This window comes from Myripristis murdjan, chromosome 14 (genome assembly GCF_902150065.1).
Source record: "Myripristis murdjan chromosome 14, fMyrMur1.1, whole genome shotgun sequence".
Classification (NCBI taxonomy): Eukaryota; Metazoa; Chordata; class Actinopteri; order Holocentriformes; family Holocentridae; genus Myripristis; species Myripristis murdjan.
The window spans coordinates 25,085,067-25,109,323 of NC_043993.1; the positions used below are offsets into that span (position 1 = coordinate 25,085,067).

The 24,257-nt window shown below is 39.6% G+C and overlaps 1 protein-coding gene across 1 annotated transcript in view; it reads left to right on the forward strand.

Annotated features, from left to right (window-relative positions):
* nlgn2b (neuroligin 2b) overlaps positions 1-24,257 on the forward strand; it is an 85,274-nt gene that overhangs the window by 24,997 nt on the left and 36,020 nt on the right. Inside the window, exons 2-3 of the mRNA XM_030068928.1 lie at positions 11,518-12,268; positions 22,720-22,773. Of these exons, the coding sequence (XP_029924788.1) occupies positions 11,752-12,268; positions 22,720-22,773 (571 nt within the window). The 5' untranslated portion in view covers positions 11,518-11,751. The remainder of the gene's footprint in view (positions 1-11,517; positions 12,269-22,719; positions 22,774-24,257) is intronic.

Sequence of the window (24,257 nt, forward strand, 5' to 3'; positions counted from 1 at the left end):
CATAGTTAAATTTGCTTAAAGCCTGTTTATCTGACTGTGCTTAAACCTACACATGGTTCATTTTGGGTGATGGTTACTCAGAAGTCTGCTGTATTATAATTGCTAGTCATAGAGTTAGAGTTAGGCTTAGGGTTAGGGGATGCGGTAGGGTTAGGGGATGCGGAGATTTGATGAAGTGCCTAAACACAGTCACAAGGCTCACTGACTTTTCTTGCATTTCTCTTACCTCTAATAATAATAATAATGAGCTCGTATTCAATACCCTGTATAACTTTCCTGATAAAAACAAAGTGCAAGATCAGTGGTCCAATGATGGTAGAATTTAGCCATCTGCAATGCGTTTAAAAAAAAAGACACAACTCAAAAGATGTGCATCAGAATCGCTCTCATTGCATTCTGTTGTTTGGAGTCTGCTGTCAGTGAATCCTGAGGTCCTTTGGCCTTTTTGAACATTGCTCATGCTGGACTCCACAACAAAGGTGAATGCACTTTTTGTAGCGAGCCTTAGTCTGTGCAATGTGCCTGCCTTTGGAGCTTATACTATCTTTTAAATCCCCTCTTAAAATGCTCTTTTACAGACTTACTGTTCCTTGCCTTATATATCCTATTTGTGAGTAACTTTGCCTATCTTTTTCTGTTTTCATTTTTATAAAGCGCTTTATAAACACGGCCAAGCTGGCTTTTACTATTTTAACTTCTTGGGCCATTCTACCCAGCCATAACCGACCCTCTTAAATTAGCCTAAAGCCTAGAGGCAAAGCAGCTGTCAGACTGCCTAAACGTCCTCAAACTATATGAACCCCCTCCCACACACACACTTACACACACACACACACACACACACACACACACACACACACCTACACACACTCCAACATGGGTAACATTTCCACTAGATCATCACTAATTAGTTCATTGCCAGATTGTTCACACCACTGGGCTTCGTTATGACACATTTTATCACTCACGATTTTTGGAGCAGGAAATATTATTTACAGCGTTATGGTGCCGTGAATCCACATAGTGGTTTGGTGACCTTCGTTGGCCGCACCTACACAAATCTGAGTGTTTGAGTTGCTGTGTATCAGCCTGCATGTGAGTGTTTGTGCCTTGGTGGAGGTAGTTGTCAGATGCAGGGTTTTCAGAGTGATCTACAGGTGTTAAGTGGAGAGAACAGTGGTCACCATCAGCAACATATTGATTTTCTGGTCTAGTGTCGACAGAAGGGCTTTTGTCTAATCTCTCCTACTGTCCCTACTGAATGCTATTTTATGATCCCAGACCTCTTCCTTCTCTCTGTAATAGCCTCTAACATTTGGGTCCCTTTAATTGACTTTCATTAGGTTATTCATTAACCTGTTTTATCTGTTTTTCTCATGTTGGGACTTGTGGTAAAGAGGAATCTAAAGATGCAGCTATATTTTTTGGTTAATTGCAATACTAAACTGTAAAATGCCGTTTTGTTGGAATCCCTAAATTTTACAGCTTGGAATGAGATGAGGATGGAAATGCAGTGGCAGATGGAGTGACTATGCTGTAGTGTCTAACTGAGCTGCACTCAAAGCTTATGGTAAATCAAATAAATTGTGGGATGAAGCTCAGAGCCTGCATGAGTGTTAACAACCCGGCGGTTTGCTGCAATTATGAGGTCGCCGTGAAATTAACACTCTGACAAGAACTTACGACCTAAAATGATTATTTTCCCAGACAGATTAACCTTTATTGGGATATTGCTGTCCAGAACCGATTTGCCATGAATAGACTTTACAAGAAAGCAGGACAGATTTTCTAGGAGAGTGGATACAATAGTCCACTATAGATTGAACAACTACAAAAAATGTATATAAAGAAAGAATGAAAACATTCACTATCACTGCACAGAAAGTAAATTCAGTGGTTTGTGTTAGTTATAGACTGATATTTGAACTAAAGAAAAAAAATCCTATGGCAATTATCCTTGTAATGGTTAAAATCACGATTGACATAAAGTCAAACAAATTCCTGTCTATTTTCCTCTGCAGTCCTCTGCTTTTTTTTTTATTTATTTATTTTTTTTTCTTCCAGGCTTTACTGGTCTCCCTTGTGCAACACTGACTGAGTTACCAAGTGGAAGGCAAAAAGGTTTTAGGGGCTTAATTTCTCATCCAATTGAAGGATCATTTGTGAGTGAAATGGACAGACATTTTCAATAAAAATTTAGAAGATGTGTCCTAAAATGAACTTAAGACTTCCAGGGTTGATTTTAAGGGTTGATTTTTAATGACTCATGAAAACCAGCCTAAACTATTCTTTCCATAACCCACTTTTAAATAGACTGATTTGCTCAATACTACACTGTCAAACCCTGCACTTGCTCTTCTAAACAACTGAAGTTAATATTAAAGTAATGTAAGCTAAGCATGACTAGACTGCTGAAATGTTAAGGAACAGACAGACCCCTGTAGTTGACACTGTGCTGTCACAATCATCAGAGAGTAAGATCTGATTTTTCCACTGGTACAACATAAGAGAAGGCATTCAAAATGCAACACCAGATTGAGTTAGAGCCTGAATGGGTATGTTTTTTTTTTCTTTTTTTTTTTTTCTTTTTTCCCTTTACATACAAATATTAGTGTTTGAATGTAGTAAGGTATGTGTGTTTTCTCCCCAGATCAGTAAAATTGATACTTTATCATTAATGACTTATTCTTTGGTTGTATAATTGAATGATCATGCTAACCTCTGAAACTCTGAAAAAAAAATGTTCCTCATATGGATGGAAAGTTTCAGCTTTCCTGATTAATTCCATTCATCTGGTTAAAGCAAAGCAAACTGAGGAAAAGCAAAAAAATGTACTAGTCAGCCCCTCTCCATGCTGCCATATCAGTGAAGAGGTGAATTTAATGAAAAGCCACCACTACTGACAGAGCCCTCATGACATGCCAGCTACTGCAATACAAAAGACAATATATACATTGAATAGGATGCAGCATATGGGTCCTACAGCTGCTTTGTCAAATCATTTAGCTCATGGGCTTGATATGTATGCCAGCAGTAAGCATATTCTTAGCATGGCCTGCTGGAGAGACACTGGCAGACTTTGATGGCATGCTAAGTGGTGGCTAGGTGTCAGGGCAAGGCTCTTGATTAAATTGACAGGACTGCTAATGTCATGCTGCACTTAACAAGACTGACAGCCATTTCCTTGATCAGCTTCAGCTCGCAGAACACAGCAGTCTATACATGCTGGCATTTGGGGTTGGTCCAGGTTGGGTTCAATGCCCAGTGTGGAAGGAGGATGACACCCCTGGAAGCTGATCTTCCATTAGCCTCTCACCAGCTAACAGGGCAACTTACTCTTCCTGCCCCCGCCTGTTCAGGGGTCTCAGTCCAAGCAGAAGATCATGTTGGAATGGCTTGAAGCAAACATATGTATCATTGGCAGATATTAAGGGTTCTAAAATATCTCTTCAATGAAGCAACATAGCTTTCCTTCCCTATCCACCATAGGGAACATTCCCTTACCCCTCCACAAGAGGGCACCCTCAATCACTGTCTGCACAACATTTCAAACTGGGGCAGTGTCTTATGTACTGTGTCATGCTGACTTTCTTCTCACAGTGACCTTTATAGTTTAATCCACTTGCAAAATGATAAATAAAGGCTTTTATTTGTGTACAGTTTGATACCAGCCAGAAAACTGTGTGTATGATTACACTTTGAATTGGTGTGTTGAGAATAGGCCTGCCACACCAAATTCCATTTAAAGTGAACACACTCATCAAGTAGTTACTGTAGGATGACACTTTTTTTTTTTTTTTTTACAAATTTCAGCATACATCTAATCCACTGATAGTTGTTCACATTGCTCCACCAAATGCATGCTGGGATAGGCCCCAGTCTACCAGTGACGCTGAATATGAATAAGCGGGTAAGGAAAATGGATGTATGGATGGGTGGTTCACATTGCCCATGCACATGGCATGCAAGACAGTTCTAAAAGTTGAGATATGAGCTAGACATTGCTTGGTGGATTATGTGTATGCTTATGTGTATATGTATGAACAACTCCATGATTCAGAGGTCTTGAGTGTTAGGTAGGTATGTGCATTTACAAACTACAAAACTGACACGTTTTTGAAGGCTTGCAATGCTTTCTCTTGAATGCAGGTGTGTATGTGTTAGAGGTGTATATGTGACAGGGAGACAGTGTTTCATACTCGTGCACAATTATAGATTGTTTTACACTGAAAATTTGAATGAAGCCCCTCTACCAGTTTATAAATATATGATTATCCATATCCCAAATGTTTCTGTTCCAGTAAACTGGATTATGCTGTCACTTGGGATGCATAACTGTGTGGGCATCAGGCTTGCCGAGGCACTCATTCTGCAAGTACCAGCGTGCTGTACAAAAACACTCCCCCTTTGACGTAATCTGGCTGAAATGTTGTGAAAATAGGGAGTCCCTCAGCAGGCTTCACACTACAGTACATGTTTGTCAGATCACAATTATGATCATGCAAATTACAGAATAATAACATGCTCTGCTTTTTGCTGCATCCATTCCATGTGTCAAATGCATCATTGCACCTGTACTGAAAGAGAAGTCAACCCCCACTGCAGGAGGCCAAATGTGATTGCTATTCGCAAAATAGTCTGTGAGAATGCTACCCCACGTACAAAAGTAAAGTGGATTTTATAGCGGATACTTAGTAAATGAAAGAAGGATGGAGGCCTGCGAAACATTAAGTTTCACAAGAAATGTGTCCAATTCGTGCACCAGCCTCTGATTATTCACATGCCAATTTGCTTTTGAGATTTCTCACAAACTGTGTGCACTCTCTAGCAAATACGTAGAGGAAGCTCTGCAAGGACATGCATATATCATAGCTCATGCCTCTTTTGTAGTTGTTCAGGTTTATTAAAAACCAAAAGAAAATATTCCTTGTTCCATCTCTGAGAAGTGTCCTTTTTCCTGCATGTTGTCAGAAATACAGACCTCTGTCTGTCTGTGGTGTGTTAAGCTGCTTGTCATCCACAGATGTTGACTAACAGAGGCGAGCAGCTTGACGGTTGAAATAGTGCATGTGGTTTTAGCACTGGAAAAGAAGAAACAAATAAAAAAATCCTAAGGCAAGCATTTTCCTCAACATCCTCAAACGCTACCATTCTGCAGAATTTTCACAGTTCACTTTAGCCATTCACCCGCTTAAACATACCCATAAAACTGTCCTGCTGGCAGAGAGACAGTATTTCTCCCAACAACCTCACCTGACAGATACCCATTATATAAAACAGTACAGAAAACAGCTGACATCAGTGTGGTGATTTGTGTTTCTATCCATCCTGTTTTAGCTGTGAAGCTGCATGCTCAGTGCCATGTCAGCTCACGGATGGTTGACATGAACAGATGTTAAGGATGTTAGGGCACCACCACTTACAAGTCATACGTGCGAGATTGAGAACTGAGTAATGTGTACTTGCCGTCGACCCTCTACTCACAGGCAGCATCGAACGCCTCATTTGATTTTGTGAGTTTGATGTATGTGTGCTCATGTGTGTGTGTGTGTGTGTGTGCTTGCGTGCATGTGTGTGCCTGTGTGCATGTATGTGTGTGTGTGTGTATATGTGCATCATCACTGGTACATGCTGCAAGGCAAGTGATAAGGAAGGCTATCTGACTGACTACAGACCCTGCAATACTTCATCCAAACCCATGCTGTGCTAGTCAAGAAATTCCATGCATTTCATGCGCCCAGGCAGCTACATGTGAATAGCATCTTATGAACTTCAGCCAGTATGAACAGTTATTTTTACCCTGATGCCCATATATAGAATGATGGATTAAATCTGAAAAGGGAATATACTGTAAGCAGTGACAGCTGACTGCTGTATTTTTGGCTGGACGGCAACAGCATTGCTAGCCCTACAAACGCAAATGTCACTGAGTCTCTGAATGCAAGTGATGTTGCAAGTGATGAAGTTACCCCAATGATCACCAACTGTTAGAGTTTCCCATTGGCTGTTGCTCCTTCAAAATGAATCCTTCAAAATGAATCAGTATAAACAGTTTTCTATTACATTCTTAGGGGGGCGTTTACAGAAGTTTTACTCGTTTAACCTCATAAAACTGAGGCAAAACACCAGTCTGAGTTTGAATCCGGCCCAAACCTTTTGCTGAATGTCTCTCCACTGTGACTGCCTAAAAAAGCAGAAATGCCCAAAAATTATAATGGAAATGTTCAACTCACACAAATATGCAAATTACATGAATTTTGTGTATTCACATCATTTGCAATGCTTTTATTTGTGTTATTTGTATCACCTGATTTGAATTTATGTCTGATCTTTGCATTGACTCTGTGTGTAATCATGTCATGTCAAAAAAATGAAAAAGGCCTACTCTAGATGGTTGACTCACATGAACAATATTAGTGTAACAAAGAGATTCACTGAGAACAAAAAAAATTACGTAAATAGACTATACAATACACAATAAATACAATACAAGTTTCATGAGTCTCACTTTGGCATGTCCTGGTTATAAACAGAACTGTCAGACTTCTCTCTGACCCATCAGTGCCCCTACTGCCTGATGGAAACCCCCCCCCAAAAAAAAAGCATTAGTAGATTCAAGCTGACTGCTTATTACTGCTGTCCAGTACAGCCGCTGTTCCTGGAGCCAAGGTCAAAACAGCCACGGTATAGCTGTATACTAGGTTTTGACCTAGTCTTGTTGTAATTCAGTTTTCTGACTGAAAACACAGGATTCTTGCTGCTCTCTTTACCATAGCCCACTGTCACGTTATAGTCGACTGCTGCCATTGTGTCCATGTTATAGCCCATTTGCACAGTCTGTTGTTCAAATTACTTTTGTTTACTCCTGCTTTGTTTTTGTTTTTTGCAGGGATATTAGTATTTATATATTTACAGCATGTGAATTATTTCCAGCCTGCCAACTAGCAGTAATATATCAACATTTTAGGCAGTGCAGTAATGAGAGGAATGAAAGATAGATTCATTATGGTCACATAATTGATGCGACTTCTGATATTCTGAATTTGATTAGATATTACGATATACCCACACATGATTTGAACCATGCTGTAGTGTATGGCAGCACTTATTGAAACAGTGTCTGTGTTACTTTTGCCCAGGCGGCCGCTCCTTCTCATAAAATGTTTTGTATGTGGATTGTGTCTAGTCTGCGTACAGACTCTGGGTGATTGCAGCCACAGTGCTTGCCCAGCCACTTCCACATCTGGTTTTAAGATCCATTCACACTATGATCAAAATCTGATTTTTGTGCAAACCTGTCGTTTGAAGCTTCCTTGCATGGCTGATAAACTTGATCAAAATCATATTCAGATGACAGCTGTAACCTCAGCTGTTGTTTCAGTGATGATTCTTCTTTGTTAATTAATCTCCTGAGGATCAGATCTGCAGCAGACTGCAACCATTTCATCTTTCATTGTGATTGTGTTGCCTCCAGTAAACTATATGCAGCTAGTGTATGTTAGGGCTTTGGCTGCTGGGATTGTTTCAAGGCATTACATTAAAATAGGAATCGAATTTGTTAGCAGAAGATTTATCACCTGGTTGTAATTTTAATTAAAAGTAATAAACCTTTATCTACTTAAACAGCTCTCTCTAGCTGTATTATCTTGTCTACCTGATATTATTACTTTTTTCATGTAATAATAATAATTATAACTCTAGTTATGATTGTAAACATAACTATGATGATGATAATAAAAATGATAATAATTACTGTGTTGTTGTGTGTGGTTATCATTACCTTGTTTAATTAATTATTTAATTTATTTATTTATTTTGCTCTCCCCTTTCCTCCAAATCCCCATCAAGAGGCATATTGCCACTTGTCAGGCTGTCATTGAAAATAACTTTGTAGTCTTAAGTGACTTGCCTTATTAAATAATGGTTAAACTAAAATTAAATTAAGATTAATGTACCTCCCTCATTTCTTTGTCGCTTTACTTGGGGGTCCAAATTAGACCAGTGGAAACATGCAGTCACACACACCATGACTATGACTTTATCATTTAATGCAGACAGTCATGTTCTGTATGTAATACATATTAGCCTTTTTTGTCGGAAGTTGGATTTTAAGCTTGACTATGTATGCACAGTAACTTTTTTGATAAAGACTCAGTGTGTCACACTACGTTTTACAACTTCCTTGAAATATGAGGCATTGAAAGACATCCTAAGATGGAGTCAGTCAGCAGGCTATAATGAATGGCATTTTCTTTCCATACAGCTTGTCTCTGTGTTCCCCTTATGAAGCACAATACCTCTCACATCACTAACGTTGAACATGCTGTAATGTGGCATGTCATCTCTCTACTGGATTTCGCTGTCATCAGTCGTGTCAGCTGGCTGGCAGTAGTGTGTAGATATTGTGGGGCTCAGGGTTGAGGGATGAAGTGGTATGCAACCGACAGTTAGCGCCACATAAAGCCTTTATCACACCTAAACGGCTCCGTCTCCCAAAGCTAGAGTGAGATTAGCGCTGCCCATTCAGCTGTAATGATGTGGAAGCAAGAACCAACGGAAGTGAGTTGAGAGCAAAATGCTAACCCAGACGTGGTGTGGACGGCTTGAAGGGGTCGCATGGCAGTGGGGTTTGTTCCTCAGATTGATGGGTGAACAGGGTTTTAATTATGTTGTGTCCATTATGGGTTGAATTTAATTACATGACAAGCATTTTAAACTTGGAAGTACTGCAGTTATCTACCAGGGCCCTTCATATTTACAGCAGAATCTTACCTCATTAGAAACTGCAATTCAAGATTTTTGCAAATACATACAGAATGTTCCTAAATGCAGTTGCAGCCAGGATCTTATATGTGCAGGCATCTTGACTCGTGAAATTCCTAAACTCAGCAGGTTGACTTTTGGATACCCAGGGGCTAGGCTAGCTGGTCAGCAGCCAGATAATTTCCCCATGAAAAGCCATGGTAAAGCTCAGCCAAAAGATCTCAATGAAATTTTAAATCAAGGCTGAGAATGTCTGAGCCTTTAGTGCCACAATAAATAAATAAATACAAGTATACATGCATAAAAATCCACATGTGCATACATAATAACAACAATGATAGTCTCTTTGGGAACAAATGAGCAATTCCAATTGAACCAAATGGATCAATATCATTTTAGCAAACTTTTGGCTTCATGTACGTGTTCCAGTAGTGAGGAGTGACACTGCCTAATGTGGTATTTCTGCAGTGCTACTCTGTCGAGTTTACTGAAGCATGTGGAATAGCACAGATTCCAAATATGAGTTGCACAAGTTGATGTGAGTTGAATAAGTTCCATTTTTGGTGATTTTTTGAGTTCTGAGATAGGATAGGACAGGTTGTCAGTATTTTTCACAGTAATGCAGGCCCAAATTTCTTGCTTTTTTAGCAGAGTGATAGGTCCGTGTCGAGGACTGCCTTAATTTTTGGTATTATAACATTGGCTGGGTATATATACTGACTGGCAAAATATAGTTAGGTGGTTAATTTCAGATAACCACATAGCTTCATAAATGTCGTATCCTCATGCAATGCATAGATGTGAGCTTTTCAGTGACACATTGGCAGCTAAAGATGTTGGTTTCAGTCAGCTGATGCAAAACAAACATTTAATGTGAGCTCACGTTGTTAAAAGATTATTTTCATGATGTGATACGTGTCCATTGTCAAACTTGCAGTAGATTACAGTAAAAGTCTGGCATTTTTGTCATTGTACAAGGCACGAATTCCAATAATATAATTCACCAGATAAGCTGCTTCAAATCTTTCCCTGCAATCAGCTGAGTGCAGTGCCAAGTTAGCCTCTACTGTATAGTGCATCCATGATGCTTTTGCACCGGCTGATGTGTTGACATCAAATACTGTGTGAATAATTACCGTATAATTACCATTGCCACTGAATGCAAAGCAGAATAACAACAAAATAGAGCTACTAGAGAAATTTGTTGCTTAGATGTGTGGCAAGCGTGAAATATAGCCTGCAATAGAGCCATCATGCTTGAATTTCTGGTGCTAAAGGTGTGAACATAAAAGAAAAAGGGAAAAAAAACCCTGCTTACTTAAAACAACATAGAGCTATCAAAACAGCTGTGTGTTGGGACAGGTTAGCATCAGTCGGCTCTAGCAAGAAACAGGTGGTCGTCAAGAAGGTGCCAAAAAAGTACACATTGCAGAAGAACTGCAGTGTCTTTATCAGAGACTGCAGTGAGCAAAGCATGAATTACATTTTGTCATCTTACAAAATATATTTGTTTCATTTTGCTCCCAATAAATAAATAAACAAATAAATAAATAAATATTAAAAATAAAACAGTATCATAATAAAAATATGTATGCATAGAAATGCATAGGAGTTTCAATTCATTTAAATTTTAAATGGAATATTGCAAATCTTATAAGGGAAATCAACAAAAGTTATTTTATTAGGTCTCACATCATTAAAAAAAAAAAAAATAAATAAATAAAAAAAGAGTCAACACTTGTGCTGATGTTAACATTCTGTGCTGTTTTAACATTGGTGGTTAATTTTTTTAAACTTCAACCCTCTAGAACTTTCTCAACCGATTTTTTGAGTGGGGGGAAAAGAAACTATAAAATCTGAGCCAGAACTCTGTTTTTATTGGCTGCTAATGGGTTAGTGCATAGGATGTGTTTGCAAAAATTATCTTGGAGGCTTGTATGCAACAGTGACTTTGGGCTTAGTGTTGCACAGCTAAATAAAACAAAACAAAAAAAAAAACTATTCAAAATTAATGCACTACCGTTAACACATTTCAACTCTTTTCAATGGAAATAGGCTGGAGTTACAGGGACTGGATTATTTTCAGGTGGTCATTTCAAATGACTTGTTGCACATGCATTGCACTGCAGTAAAGGTGTTGAATATATGCATATATTATATTTATGCACTGATTATGCAAATACACTGAATGAATATTTTCCACTGCTTTGTAGTAGCTTGATAAAACCAGTTAACCAGGTCTGAGCAGCTTCATCCCAATGTTTTTGAGCTATCCGAATATAGTTTACACCAATGTAGATGCATCATAAAGCATAAAGGTATTATCCCAATGTTAGCAGGACTATATTACATATTACATCATAATATGTATTAATATTATATATACTGACATTATAGCCTAGTCATCATCTTAGTGGAACAACTTTAACTTGAACTTTAACATTTCTGACACTTCAACGCTGCATCACATTGCATCATCATGTTAAAGACCCCTGACTCTTACACGTTCTGGTGATAGACAGCATAGCAATAAAGTAAGACTTCAGCCTCAGTATCAAATATGTAAGAAGGTGTCAACCACAAGACAGCACAATGTCATTATTGTTTTGGTAATTTTTGGACTTTTTCAGTACAGACTTCATCTGCGCTGCACACAACTCTTGGCTAAGAAGCCTTCCCATTTTTGTGCCTTTTCAAACACACACAAACAATTACATACAATGGCACTAACCAGCTGCTCTTTGTGTCTTCCAGGTGTGATTGGCTTCCTCGTTGCAGCCCTGGGCCTATCAGGAGCTCCCAAGAAGCAGACGGATGAGACCAAAGAGTCTACTTGAGGATGCTACCTATCCCACCATCTAGGGAAACGCTGTCTGCACCTCTGATGTTAACCTGTCACCTTCCACAAATCCTCTTTCTGCCTACTTTATCTCTAATAACCCACTGACTCTGTGATCCCTCTCTACACCCAACTGAAGCCCTAGTGATATGACTAAAAGAGTCTTTATTTTGGACATGTTGTTTTTTCCTATGAATGCTGCCAGCCACCAAGGCTATGGTGGAAAGCGACGTAACAGCTCTCAGCAGATCTCAGATCATTGTCTGGTATGGCTTTTGGGGCTAGTGCTACACCTGGCTCTCTCTTCATGTCAGCGAGTTGACCTGAAACACCCCATAGTAAGCACAGGGTATGGAAAGTTGCGTGGAATCAGGAAGGAGCTCAACAATGAGATCTTGGGTCCCGTAGAACAGTACTTGGGCGTGCCATATGCCACAGCACCTATCGGCGAGCGTCGTTTCCAGCCCCCTGAGGCACCAGGCTCCTGGCAGGAGATCCGTAATGCTACTCATTTTGCACCCGTGTGTCCCCAAAACGTGCACGGGGTATTGCCTGAGATCATGCTACCTGTGTGGTTCACAGACAACCTGGATGCAGCAGCGACCTATGTGCAGAACCAGAGTGAGGACTGCCTGTACCTCAACATCTACGTACCCACTGAAGATGGTGAGTCTTAACAGGCCACAAAGCTCTCATAAAAAAGCATAGGAGCAAATCATGGAATGTCCTTAAGTGTGTTAAACTGTTCTCTACTTTTGGACTGAGTCAGGGTAAGTTCAGGATAAGAGTCTTTATGAATGAACTGCAATCAAATGTACCTCTTCTCATCAAAATGAGAAGGAGATTAGTTCTTGGCACTGCTGTTTCAGAGTTTCGCAATGAGGACAGTTTGTACACTTTTTTGCTCTTTTAAAGACTGGTGTAAAATTGTTTTTTTGTGTCAACATTGCAGTGCTCCCTCATGGAGCAGTATCATTTTGATCATTTAGTCAGGATATGCAATCAGAGGAAGGAGAGCTCTTAACCTGAGCCAACAGACACCCAAGAGATTACCAAAGAATTGCAGCACTTGCATTCATGTCGGTCTCAATTACTACCGGTTGTTCAGTTAGAGCGTTTTAAAGATTTACATACTGCTGCACAGCATGCAATCAGTCTTGTGCTTGTGTAGTTATGTACAATTGCTCATTTTACATATGCTCTTTTTATGGGCTCACACGTAATTACAAGAACCTTTTAGCATTTTTTGTCAACTACTTAAAGGACAAGTTTGTTATTTTGGAACTCAAACCCTATTGAAAGATTATCTTGCATCATCCTCAGACGTAGAGAGCATCATTTCACCTGTTGTTTGAGTATTGAGCCTGATATCAATGAGCTGCAGGCTCCAACTTGGCTTCAGCAGCAGTCAAACAGCAGCATTCCTAAATGGGTTTGAAGACAATGTTGTTTTTTCCAAAACAGGAACGTCAGTATACAACATACTCTCACCAATCTCAGAATGCTCTTCTGTCTCACAAACCGAACATTTTGTTAGCAGTTTTGGGCTAAGACAGTAGTATTCTTATGGGACTTGTTTTGACTGCTTCTGCATAGGACTCTCCAGGCTGAGTAAAGTCTAGCTACAGCTTGGGGTTTTAAAGTTTGGAAGGTAGTGCTTGATTTGTGAAATAAAGTAGTTCTGTTCCAAATGGACCAGCTCTGTTGATGTGATGATCAGTTTGTGAACCGTTTTTCAGGAGAACATTCTGAGAGTATACACTAAGTTTCATAAAAGCAATCTTATCTGTCCAAAGCCATTCACGATTGCCCCATTGACTGCTTTTATAGTGGAGCAGGAGCCAGCAGCACATCGATATCAGCCTCAATGGGCCTAATGAAGCAACCGGTGAAATGATGGTTTCTACATCTGAGGATGATGCCAAATAATCTGTAAATAGCACCTAGGTTCCAAAATAGTGAACTTGTCCTTTAAACCACTTACAATACACATTCTACTAATTAGCTACTGTTAGCTCACTAGCCTGCCACGTCTCCTTAGTGTGCGTTTTACTGTAGGTTGACTAATACTAGCTCGTTAAACCAGGCATTATTATTTTAATGTTTATTTTTATGGGGACAATGCACAGTTTAAAGGAAATTGCACCAGAGATAGCATCCAGCTAATTTGCATCTATTTTCCCTGCACAACATGCATGAAATGTGTGTTTGCAATGCTAATAAAAGTATTGTGCTTCCATAGAATTTACATTGACCGTGCTAAATAATATTAATGCATCATGCATGGGCAAGCAATTTATAGGACAAGTCAGCTGTCTTTTCTGACTGTAGAGAGCAGTCCAGTAATGAATGATGTAGTGTAGTAATTAGAAATCAGTCAAACAGAGATAGTAGAGCTAACAGGCTTCCAGTTCAGAAGCTTTGCCAATATTCAGAGGGGGCAGGTTACCTTTCACTGTAACAAAGCTGAGTCATTTCAGTTAAACAACACATACTGTGGTTGCCAAGGGTTCAAACACTTAACTGTCTTTTTGTTATTGGTAGCATACAGCTCTAAACCTCACTAGCCATTTTGGCTGAGCGGACACACCAATTTAAAATGATCCATGCACTGAGGCTTTTTGGCAAGGTCTCCAGCTTTGCCTTGCATGGGTGCTGTGTAACTGTAGTTAGGCCATAGGGCAAAATCTTGGGAATTAATGTTGTCTTGCCAGGGGTTAGTTAAGATACAGCAAATATGGAAAAAAAAAAAAAAAAAAGAAAATAACTTTGTTTACAATGTAGGTCTCCTGGGGTAAAATTAGTCTATCAAAGAAAACTCTTAAACAAGGATAAAAATAAGCAAACACATCCACCTTTCCATGGGCTACCTTGGTTCACTTGGTGTATTAATGATCCTCTGTTTGAGAAAGCAGATGGGCAGGTAAAAGAACACAGGATCAAAGTCTAACTTTGAAGGCAAAGCATATGCTACTGATGATAGTAAGCAAGTCTAATGATAAAATGCTGAAAAGTCTATGATTAATAGGCACACTTGAGAATTGTCAACTCAACCAACACATGTTTATGCATTATTTCTGTTGCTCAAGTATGGAGGGTAACTCCTCAGCAGCCTAAAATAACCTACTACTCTCCCAACAACATGGCACATTGTTGTATTTGACAGTTTAACTGATGAATGATATCCATGATAAAAAAAAAAAGCCCAGTTGTAAATAGGAAATGTAGAATATTACCATGCAACAAATAACAAATTACAAATAATAACAAAAGCAGCTTTAGTTAATTTATTAATTTTGCAAGTACCAGAACAGTTAATGGGTGAGCAGTGGTGGATAAGCAATTAAATAAATGAGCAAATGACAGTGCATGGTTTTGGGTGAAAAGGTTATAAACCTGTGTTTATTGCTGTTCTTCCTATATTGAAAATTTAACATTTTTTGTATAGTGAAAATATAATGTTGACTACCAGCAGAATCTCACTCACAGTCTTTCTCATACACATTTGCATTAATTGTCATACACACCCACAAACACACTGGGTAATTAGCTCAGAAACCCAAAGTTTATGTAAAGAGCATAGCTTATATGAAATTATATGTCTGTAAGAAAAAGAGAAATGAGGACTACAAAGAACCATTAGGTGCTGTAATCACCTTGTACTAATTCAAACTTTACTTTGCGTGTACACCTTTTACCTCTTGCATAAATATATGAAACACTTTCACATCCTAATGTAATGAAACACTCTCACGGCCAATTCTGAAACCCTCTCATATATACTCTTGAAAACCTCTGGCATACATTGTTGAAATGCTCTTACATACATTACTGAATATTAAAAACATTTTGCTTACGCTGTTAAAATGCACTTGGATGTATATGCCTTTGAAGGGCTTTCATATGGAAAACCTCTTGCTTGTACGATTGAAATATATACACTATTAAAACATTTTTCTGTCCCCACAGAGCCTTTCTTTAATTGAAGAGTGGCATCAGAAAATTTGAAATGGGTTAGCCAGCAATTTCCTGTGTAGAGCTTCTCATTGGCCAAAATTCATATTATGGTTTAGCCATTATAAACCAATATTTACAAATGTGAATGACACATTTAAAAAGAAAATGTAATTTAAAAATGTAGTTTATAAAACAATAACATGTTCCTTAAATGTCAGGTGTTAATCTAAACTTGAACTTGAAGTTGTTAATTCCACTTCATAATGCTGTGCTGAAGTGATTAATAAATGACTGCATTTATAAATTGATTGGTAAAACTATTTCAGAAAGGCTACCAAATTTCCCCCTTGTTTTGCCATCCACAGTGTTTCCTTTTTCATTTTCTCACAATTAAATGATCTGCTGTTTTACTACTTAGACTTATTTGGGCCATTTCTTTATTTTTAGATTACTCTTTTTAATTGGACCTCCTACAGCCACACTAACTACAATACAAAGTTGAGCCTGCAGAGAATAGGAGTAAAAGTCAATGTACATTTTATAATCTTTTCATAAATTCATAAATTCATTGTTAAAAGTCAGAATTATGATTATTAACTATTGGCATAATTATAAAACATTTATGTATCCATTCATTCATTCATTTATGATAATTCATCCTTGCACTAGTTCATAGTAATAAGGCTGCAAAACTACAGTATTAATCTGAGTGGCTCACTGCAATGCCACTAATAGGCTTCACGCTCAATATCTCAGAAACTGCTGGGTCAAATGTGGTGAATCTGCAGGTAATGATGTGTTTCTACCTTGATACCCAGGGTCCACAGTGTGAAACTGATTGGCCAACCACAACGCCACCAACAGGCCAGCAAGCCCCCAATCTTCAAGCAGCAACGTCTCAGACACCACACATCACACATACAAAAAAAAACAACAAAAAAAAAACAATTACACCCAGGACAACTTGCTCCTGTGGTGGGGGGACATCAAGGTCACTGACAAAATACCAAGGTGCTGACTTGGTATTTTCTATACAAGGGCCAGTGAGTGTTTTGTTGTCTCTGTCGAAACACCGACTCCCTCATTTCACACAGGTACAACGCTCTTTGGAAATAAGCCAGTGAAACGTTTGTTATTCCAGCCTCCTTCCATTTTTGCTGAAATAGTTACTGTTTCTCTCTCTTTCTCGCTCTTCTCACACATGCACTAGTAAAATGTTAACACATACGCCAGTGAAGACATTTCATTGCTAAATGCAAGGGTATTTTGTGCAATATTTGATGTTTTACTAGTGCGTACAAGAGTATTTCACTAGTGTATGTCAGTGCTTTTCAATAGTGCACGAGAGGTTTTTCAGTGGTGTATAAGAGCATAATCAGTTTCAGTAGTGCATGTGAGTGGTTAACAACAGGTCATGTGAATGTTTCATTACTTTTGAATGTGTAAGCCTCTCATGTTCTGTGTACATACATGTGATTGGGAAAATGTATGTGTGAGCAAGGTAAAGTCTGAATTATGTCCTGTATGGCGGAGATATTCACTTCAAAATGCCCAAGTGGAAAAGGTGTAGATAAATTGCTCCCAGTTGTTTTGCTCGTCGCGTGATGCCAACTAATGTAACTTTAGCATTGAACGGTATATAAATACAAATGGAGCTATGTAGGGCACCTCTCTTTACGATGCACAGAGGTGGGGGTAGGGTGATATGAATGAAGCATATTTTGAATAACGTGAGCTCGATGCTATACACTAACTATGTCACATGCTCACATAGAGGATGAATCGGAGTATGTCGAGCCGTCTGCGTTACTCTGAGGGGGAAAAGGAGCGCAAATGAATGAGACTGATTTCACATGTAGCTTGTCTTCTTGTCAGAATCTGTCACTTTTTGTAAAGGGTCACTGCTCACACAAGGCTGATGCTGTCCCTCAGGATATGTTTTGGCTTGTGTGTCACAGAGAAACAGAGAGACTGAGAGTGAAATGCCTGAGTGAAATTAAACACATTTCCATGCATATCAGTTGTCATAATACCTCACATTGTTCACATGATGTTATGATTTTAGATAGATCTGTGATTAGGGCTGAACAGTTAATTGAAATAGTATCGGAAGTGCAGTATAGGCCTATTGTCAAGTGTAATATGCAGACTTTAGGAGCTGCTGTTCTTAAAATGTGTGGTAAAATACCATTATAAAAGGTGCTACAGAGCTGCCCTAGCCCACAAATTGCATTCTCCAGAGTAAAAATTTGGTTTGGCACATACACCAGCAAAAATCATATGTCATAGATTTTTTTCAATCATATTTTCTTTCTGGCGAAGATGAAAATTATGATGCCGAAATCATTATTCCCACTAAAAGCATAAATATATCAAATATGTCACAGTTACAATTACTGTCCAAAGAATTGCAATATGATTTTTTTTTTTTTTTTTTACCATACCGTCCAGCCCTGTTTTTGATTATGTGACACATACAAGCCTTAAATGATTTCTCACATAACAGTGCACATCACCTCCTTCATCCTCAAGCAACATCATTACCCTTGCTGATGATGAAACTGGTGACTTCCTCGAGCATCCTGAAGAATACGCATTGGGCTTTTCCTCATGGCAAATAAGACACACTTTACACTCGATTAAAGAATATTTAGTCTCCCACCTCTCCTGAAATTGTCTGCCCTCAGCATCAACATTGCTTTTTTCAGCCTGGGTAAGCTTTTTGAGCTTGAAAGTTAGCTTGCTTGCTAGGTGCCGATGAATGATGGTCAGGCTGTTTGTTGTTTTGCGTGCACATGTGTGGATGTGCATGTGTGTGTGTGTGTGTGTGTGTGTGTGTGTGTTTGTGTGTGTGTGTGTGTGTGTGTGTGTGTGTGTGTGTATGTGTGTGTGTGTTTGAAGAGTTGATGCCTGCACAGTAGTGCGCTCTGTTTGGCAACTGGGAGTTGTATTCCCATTTATGGCGGCTGCTGGTAACTGGGCCAAAATGAATTGACAACCCAAATTCATGCGCAGTTTGGATCAAAATTCCCGCTGGGCCAGGCGTTGGATTTGACACATTTAATCTACAGGGTGCAACATTATCATGTTATCATCCCTCGCTACCTTGACTTCTAGCTCTATTTACCGTCTCCGCCTCAGGTCTATAGAAATATTCTCACTGAGCATGTTCTCTGCGTTATTCTGTGGACAAAAAAGGCACAGCTCCCTTCTCTCTCTGCATCTGTTCACCCCTCCTGCTCACTTATTCCTGAAACCCTTCCTGCCTGCCTCTTCTCCTTTCTCCTCTCCTCTCTCCTCCATCTTTATGCAGATGGTGGTAGAGGGGGTCACTGTTCTGAATGCAAATTAGCTCAATGCCCTTCCCCACCAGGCCACTATGTAGCCTGCTACTTCCTCAGCTCAAATGAAATCCACATAGCTTTTTAGAATAATGTAAATAAAACAGACCTAATGTTAGGCTGAACAGTGAGTTTTACACTCTCTATATCTCTCACTCTCTCTTGCTGCTTTCCACCGTAGGTAGAGAGTCTCCTGTGTGACCAGGCTGCTAGGCAAGAGCACTGTGTCACTGCATTCCTATTTCCTCCAGACACTCCTCAGCCAAGGGCCTAAGATCCTTCATTTTTATTGCTGCTAGAGCAGCCATTTACCGTCCTCTTTATTAAAAACCATATTTCAGTGGGCAGGACTGTGGAGGCAGGGATGGAGCTGGCGGCTGGGGAGATAGTGGAAGAGATGGAGAGGGGAGGAATTGGACTGGGAGTGCTGGAAGCTGCTGCCTGGATGTTGGGGGCTGGACAGAAGCTGTGTCTGACACCTTGTCAAGCAGACAGGGCACCACAGACATGACATACTGCAGTTTCATCCTGTTTACTGCACTGAGGAAATGGAGAGGGACGGGAGACAGCTTGCGCTCAGGCCACTGGCTCAGTGAACCGAACAGAAAACGCTGTTGAATGAGAGAGGGAGCAGCATTAGGTCAAACAGTTCTGGGGCAACCGGAGCTAAATGATCCTGTGTTGCCCATTGGATTTCATTGAAGAGAAGCCCACTACATTACTGTATGCTTTAGCCAGCCTTCTTGTAGGTTTACAGATTGAAACACATAGAAAACGTGAAATGAGACTATTGACAAGCTAAAATAGATCTGTGTTGGATGTCTTTTACCCTAAAATGTGTATATCTTCTCTTCTCTGCCAAATCTTCTCTGCCAAATTCAACATCGTTTTTCTTCAAGATCTGGGAGGACTTACTTAAAAATTGATGGGAAGTAGACAGCGGTTTTCTCCATGTCACTATGAAATCACATTTTTTTCTGATTTAGAAATTCCATGAGGATTTATTTCAATGCACATCTTTATTTTTTTTTTTATAGCTTGAGTTTCTTCCGATCATCTTTGCAATTCTCTGTTGTCGTACTTCCTCTGCAGAAAAACAAGAAACAATACTTGATCATGGTTAGGTTAGTCTTTACCAATGCTGACCTTTTCTACAGTAATAAGAGTGTAATTCATCAACGTCTATGTAGAGCTGCAACCGAGAGTATTGGCAGTGAGATTGGCTGAGGTCTTCAGCTAACACAGACCTGCTTGTTCTCTGTCTCGTTCCCTGTTTCCTACGTGACACACATCTATGTATGTACTGGTATAAATCTGCAGAATAAATGTAACGGCTCCACAAAACCCCTTTCTTTGACAGCTCAGCAGGCAGTAAAGCCAGCAGAACTTCCATTGGCCATCTCAGACTTAGTCCTCTCTCACACAGCCACACCTCGGCTTCTGCTGAAATACATCGTCTTAAGCGGAAGTCTGGCCTCCCATTACAAACAGACAAAATGTTTCAGTGGAGCTCTTCCCCATGTATGGATTCAGCTCTTTATTAGGCATTAGAGCACATATGAAATCAAAGTGTCTTCCATTAAGCAGTGAGGCGTGGCTTTAAAGTGGTCTTAAATGATGTGGAAGTGCTGATTTGGCGGGGGATGAATGTATCTTCCTATCCATTACCGGCCTGGCTACCTGTCTGCCCCGGACTGCCGACCTATCCCACCACAAGCCGCCATCTACAGCTCGACCAGGAAGCCCTTACTGGAAGAGGCCCTGCACAGGAGCACTGGGAGGAAGCTGCAAATCTATTCAGCATTGATCCATGCCCATTAAAAAGCATGATAAACATTTTATGGCAGGAAACAATATAGAGGCATCGATGGAAATCTGATGTAGCATCGGCCATTTAGGTAGTGCAGTGACACTCTGTGTTACCTTTCTGAATAGATGCAAAGCATTATGTTGTTTATTCAATATGAAGGTCCAAAAGAGTGTGAGAAACTGAAATGTCACTTGCTGAATGATCGTGTAATGATTTTGTACCAAAATTCTTTTTGCATGTAAAGTCATTTTTCTTTTTGCAGTGACCATATCTGTACTGAGGAACATTCAGCACTGCTTTTGATTAAAGCTAGATAGATTTTCCATGAACTGGACACAAAGACATGTGTTGCTATGTTACACACACTTTACCAAACATGGGCAAAAGCCCTATTCAACATTTTCTGTTGCATTGTTGGTATTTTAATTAAAAAGGTTTTTTAATTAAAAAGAAAAAGCTCAGAGTCAGTTCAGTTTTTTCGGGCCAAACTGAAATACAAACCGAACCGTGGCCTACACACCAAGATACCATGCATGAACAGAAAGCATGAAAACTGAATCGTTAGACCTCCATAAAAGACTATTAATTTTTTTTTTTTTAATTATTATGACACATTGCAGAGCAGGGAGTGTGCTGTTGGAGGGAAGGTGATGCAACAGATAGTTGTTCTGTGTTTATGAGGTAGGCCTGGGCAATGTGGACAAAGTCAAATATTACGATGTCTTTCACCAAATACAATATTGATATTGTGCCAGTATTGTAGGGATGACTATTGGATATGATGACCAAGCAGTTAGAGGCAAATAATGGGACAAACAGTCTAATAAGTTCAGAAAATCGCATTCTTTTACTGTTGGTGAGCCTTTAAAACCAGGAAAAGACAACATGCCATACGATGATATCATGATATCCAAACTCACAGACGATATGTAGTTTCATATCACGCTGTTGATTTAATATCAATACATCGCCCAGCCTTAGTGTGACACTGTGCATGTGCATTTGAGTTACTGAGGACAGAGATCTAGAACATACTGTACACAGGTGATGTAGAAGGTTAGCCATTACTGAGACCGACACAAAAAGCAGTGGTAATTGCGTGCTGATAGAGAGCTCCACTGACAGTTTGAAACCACAAAAAAAAAAAAGAAAACAAATTAATGGGATCCTTATCAGCAAGGCTTACAGAGGTTGGCGCACCAGGGTGTTGGTTGGTCACTGTGATAAATGCTTGTTATTGGCTGCACCCTATGGAGCGTTTAACTGGCATTACCATTAAAGCTTAATGTGGGGCCCCTCTTTGACCTTGGTGAGGGGAATCCTGTCACAAGCCTTTGCAGGCAGTATAAATATCCAAAACGGTTCTCGCTGCTTCCAGCTGCAAAAGGGGGTCGGAGAGAGCACGTATCTTCACGCAGACATCTCAAGTTCAGTGCTAGGTTTTGTGCATGCATGATGTAGTTGCGTAGTCACGTGTATCTGTGAGGGAGTGTGTGTGAATGTGTGTGAGTGTGTGTGTGTATGTCTTTAGCGCTGTTGTGTTTCTGACAGTCCAGTCCCTCTGGACATATTGTAGAGGGTCGATCGCCTAAGGGCTACAACACTGTCCTGAGTTGGAACAGGCTACACAGTGTCTTGACATTCCTTTCCTTTTTCTGACCAAAAAGAGTGATGGCTTGATTCCTCTCATTGATTTTTCTTTAAAAGCACCAATGTGTCAGGAGTGATCGGGAAAAGGGTTGAAGAGAAGTGTCCCCTGTGGTCATTTACGAGGCAGTCCGTGATTAGAAGCAGATGAGTTTAGGGTGTCTTTTCAGGGCACGCTGTATAATCTTAACATCTTGTTTTTAGCTGCATGCAGCCATTTGAAAGTGAGAGAGCTATTATACTCTGCAGCTTTCCAGTTTTTCTCCTCTCTTGATGTGCTTTTTGCTTTTCGCTTTTTCTCTAAATGCAATCTTTTTGAATTTTGTCTTTTGTCTTCTCTCCCCCTTTTTTCTTAACCTTAGGTCCACTCACAAAAAAACACGATGAGTCTACAATGAACAGGCCGAGGGATGAAGGTATTTTAATTGCAAGTTTTTTTCCCTTTTGTTGTATTTTTAAAACTCTTGGAGGATTACTGTGTTAATGTCTGTATAAATACTCATGCCAGTCTCATCATTGTCACGTTGCCTTTCACATGTCCAATAAAATTGTACATAAATGTACATTCAGCATTCCCATCTGCTTTCCCATGTGCTCACACAAATCTACCTCCCTCATACTGACATACTGATAGACAAATACAGCTAAAACAACATAAAGAACAACATCCAAAAGAATTGTTTTGCATTCTTGTTGTTACCAAAGCGACTTTTTAGGGTGCTTTCATCTCTGGGGAGCTAATTGACTTTCCTTTCTTAGTGACTATGTGCTTGATCAACCACATGCTGATGTTCTGACTATCCTCTCTGGTGCCTCACTGAAAATCAATATTCAGTCTTTTCTTAACTGCACTTTTATTCTACAGAAGTCCTTTTTGTTCAGATACATGAAATGGACTGCTAATTTCTGCATTTTTCTGCTGCTGCTATAGATTTTCACTTGCGCAACAGTTAGAAGGAATTACTCTTACTACTGTTTGCCAGTGCATCCCAAATTTGTTTTTGAAAGCTGTGTGCATGTGTTGTTGTGTGCATGTGGTCATCTGTGCATGCACGTATACAGTACATTACATATTCATTTGAGCATATGTGTCTACTCGAGCACAGTGCATGTGCAACTCTGTATCCGAGTGCATGAGCGCTAATTTGTGTCAATGTGTGCATAAGTGTGTTTTTTGTAATTTGGGCTCTGTGCTATTTGGGTATTGAATTCCCTCTTCCTTGCATCTCTAATTGCTATGGTTTAAAAAGAGACAGATGTAGCTAATCCAATTGTGCGGTTTCTTAACGGTGAAAACAGAGGGAAGGATTCATGCAGGATTGTCGAGGAGAGGAACAGAATGATAGAATAGAGATGAAAGAGAAGGAAAAGCAGAGCGCTTCGAGAGCACAGGGGAGGGCAATGAGGGGGAGAGAAGGGAAAAAATAGTCATAATGAAGACAAGTGCATGATGAAATGACATTTATAGAGCTTTGAAAGTGAGAGAGATGTAGAGGAAAAGAGAGTGAGAGGGTGGATGAGTAGGAGACTGGTAGAGCTTGACATTTATACCGACACCTGATGGATCTTGACTGGATCAGAAGGGCTGGGCTGGGGCTGAATTTCTCACTTAATTGCTCAGGTATCGGGCATAGGCTCCATTTCATATACTGTAGAAAAATGCAGTTGTTAGCAATTAATCATTAAGAATAATTAGCACTTTTATCAGGTCTAGAAAAAATTGGGCTTGGTTTAGCTAGAAATTTTTCAGGTATTGTGTGTTTAGTTCGGCTCAAATTTGTGCACCCAAAAATCAATCTACAGGTTCGCAGGAATATGAATGAGGGATGAACACAGGAATGAAAAAGGAGGCAGTAGGCGATTTCTATTTAGAGGTGAGACATACTTTAAGAATTGGGAG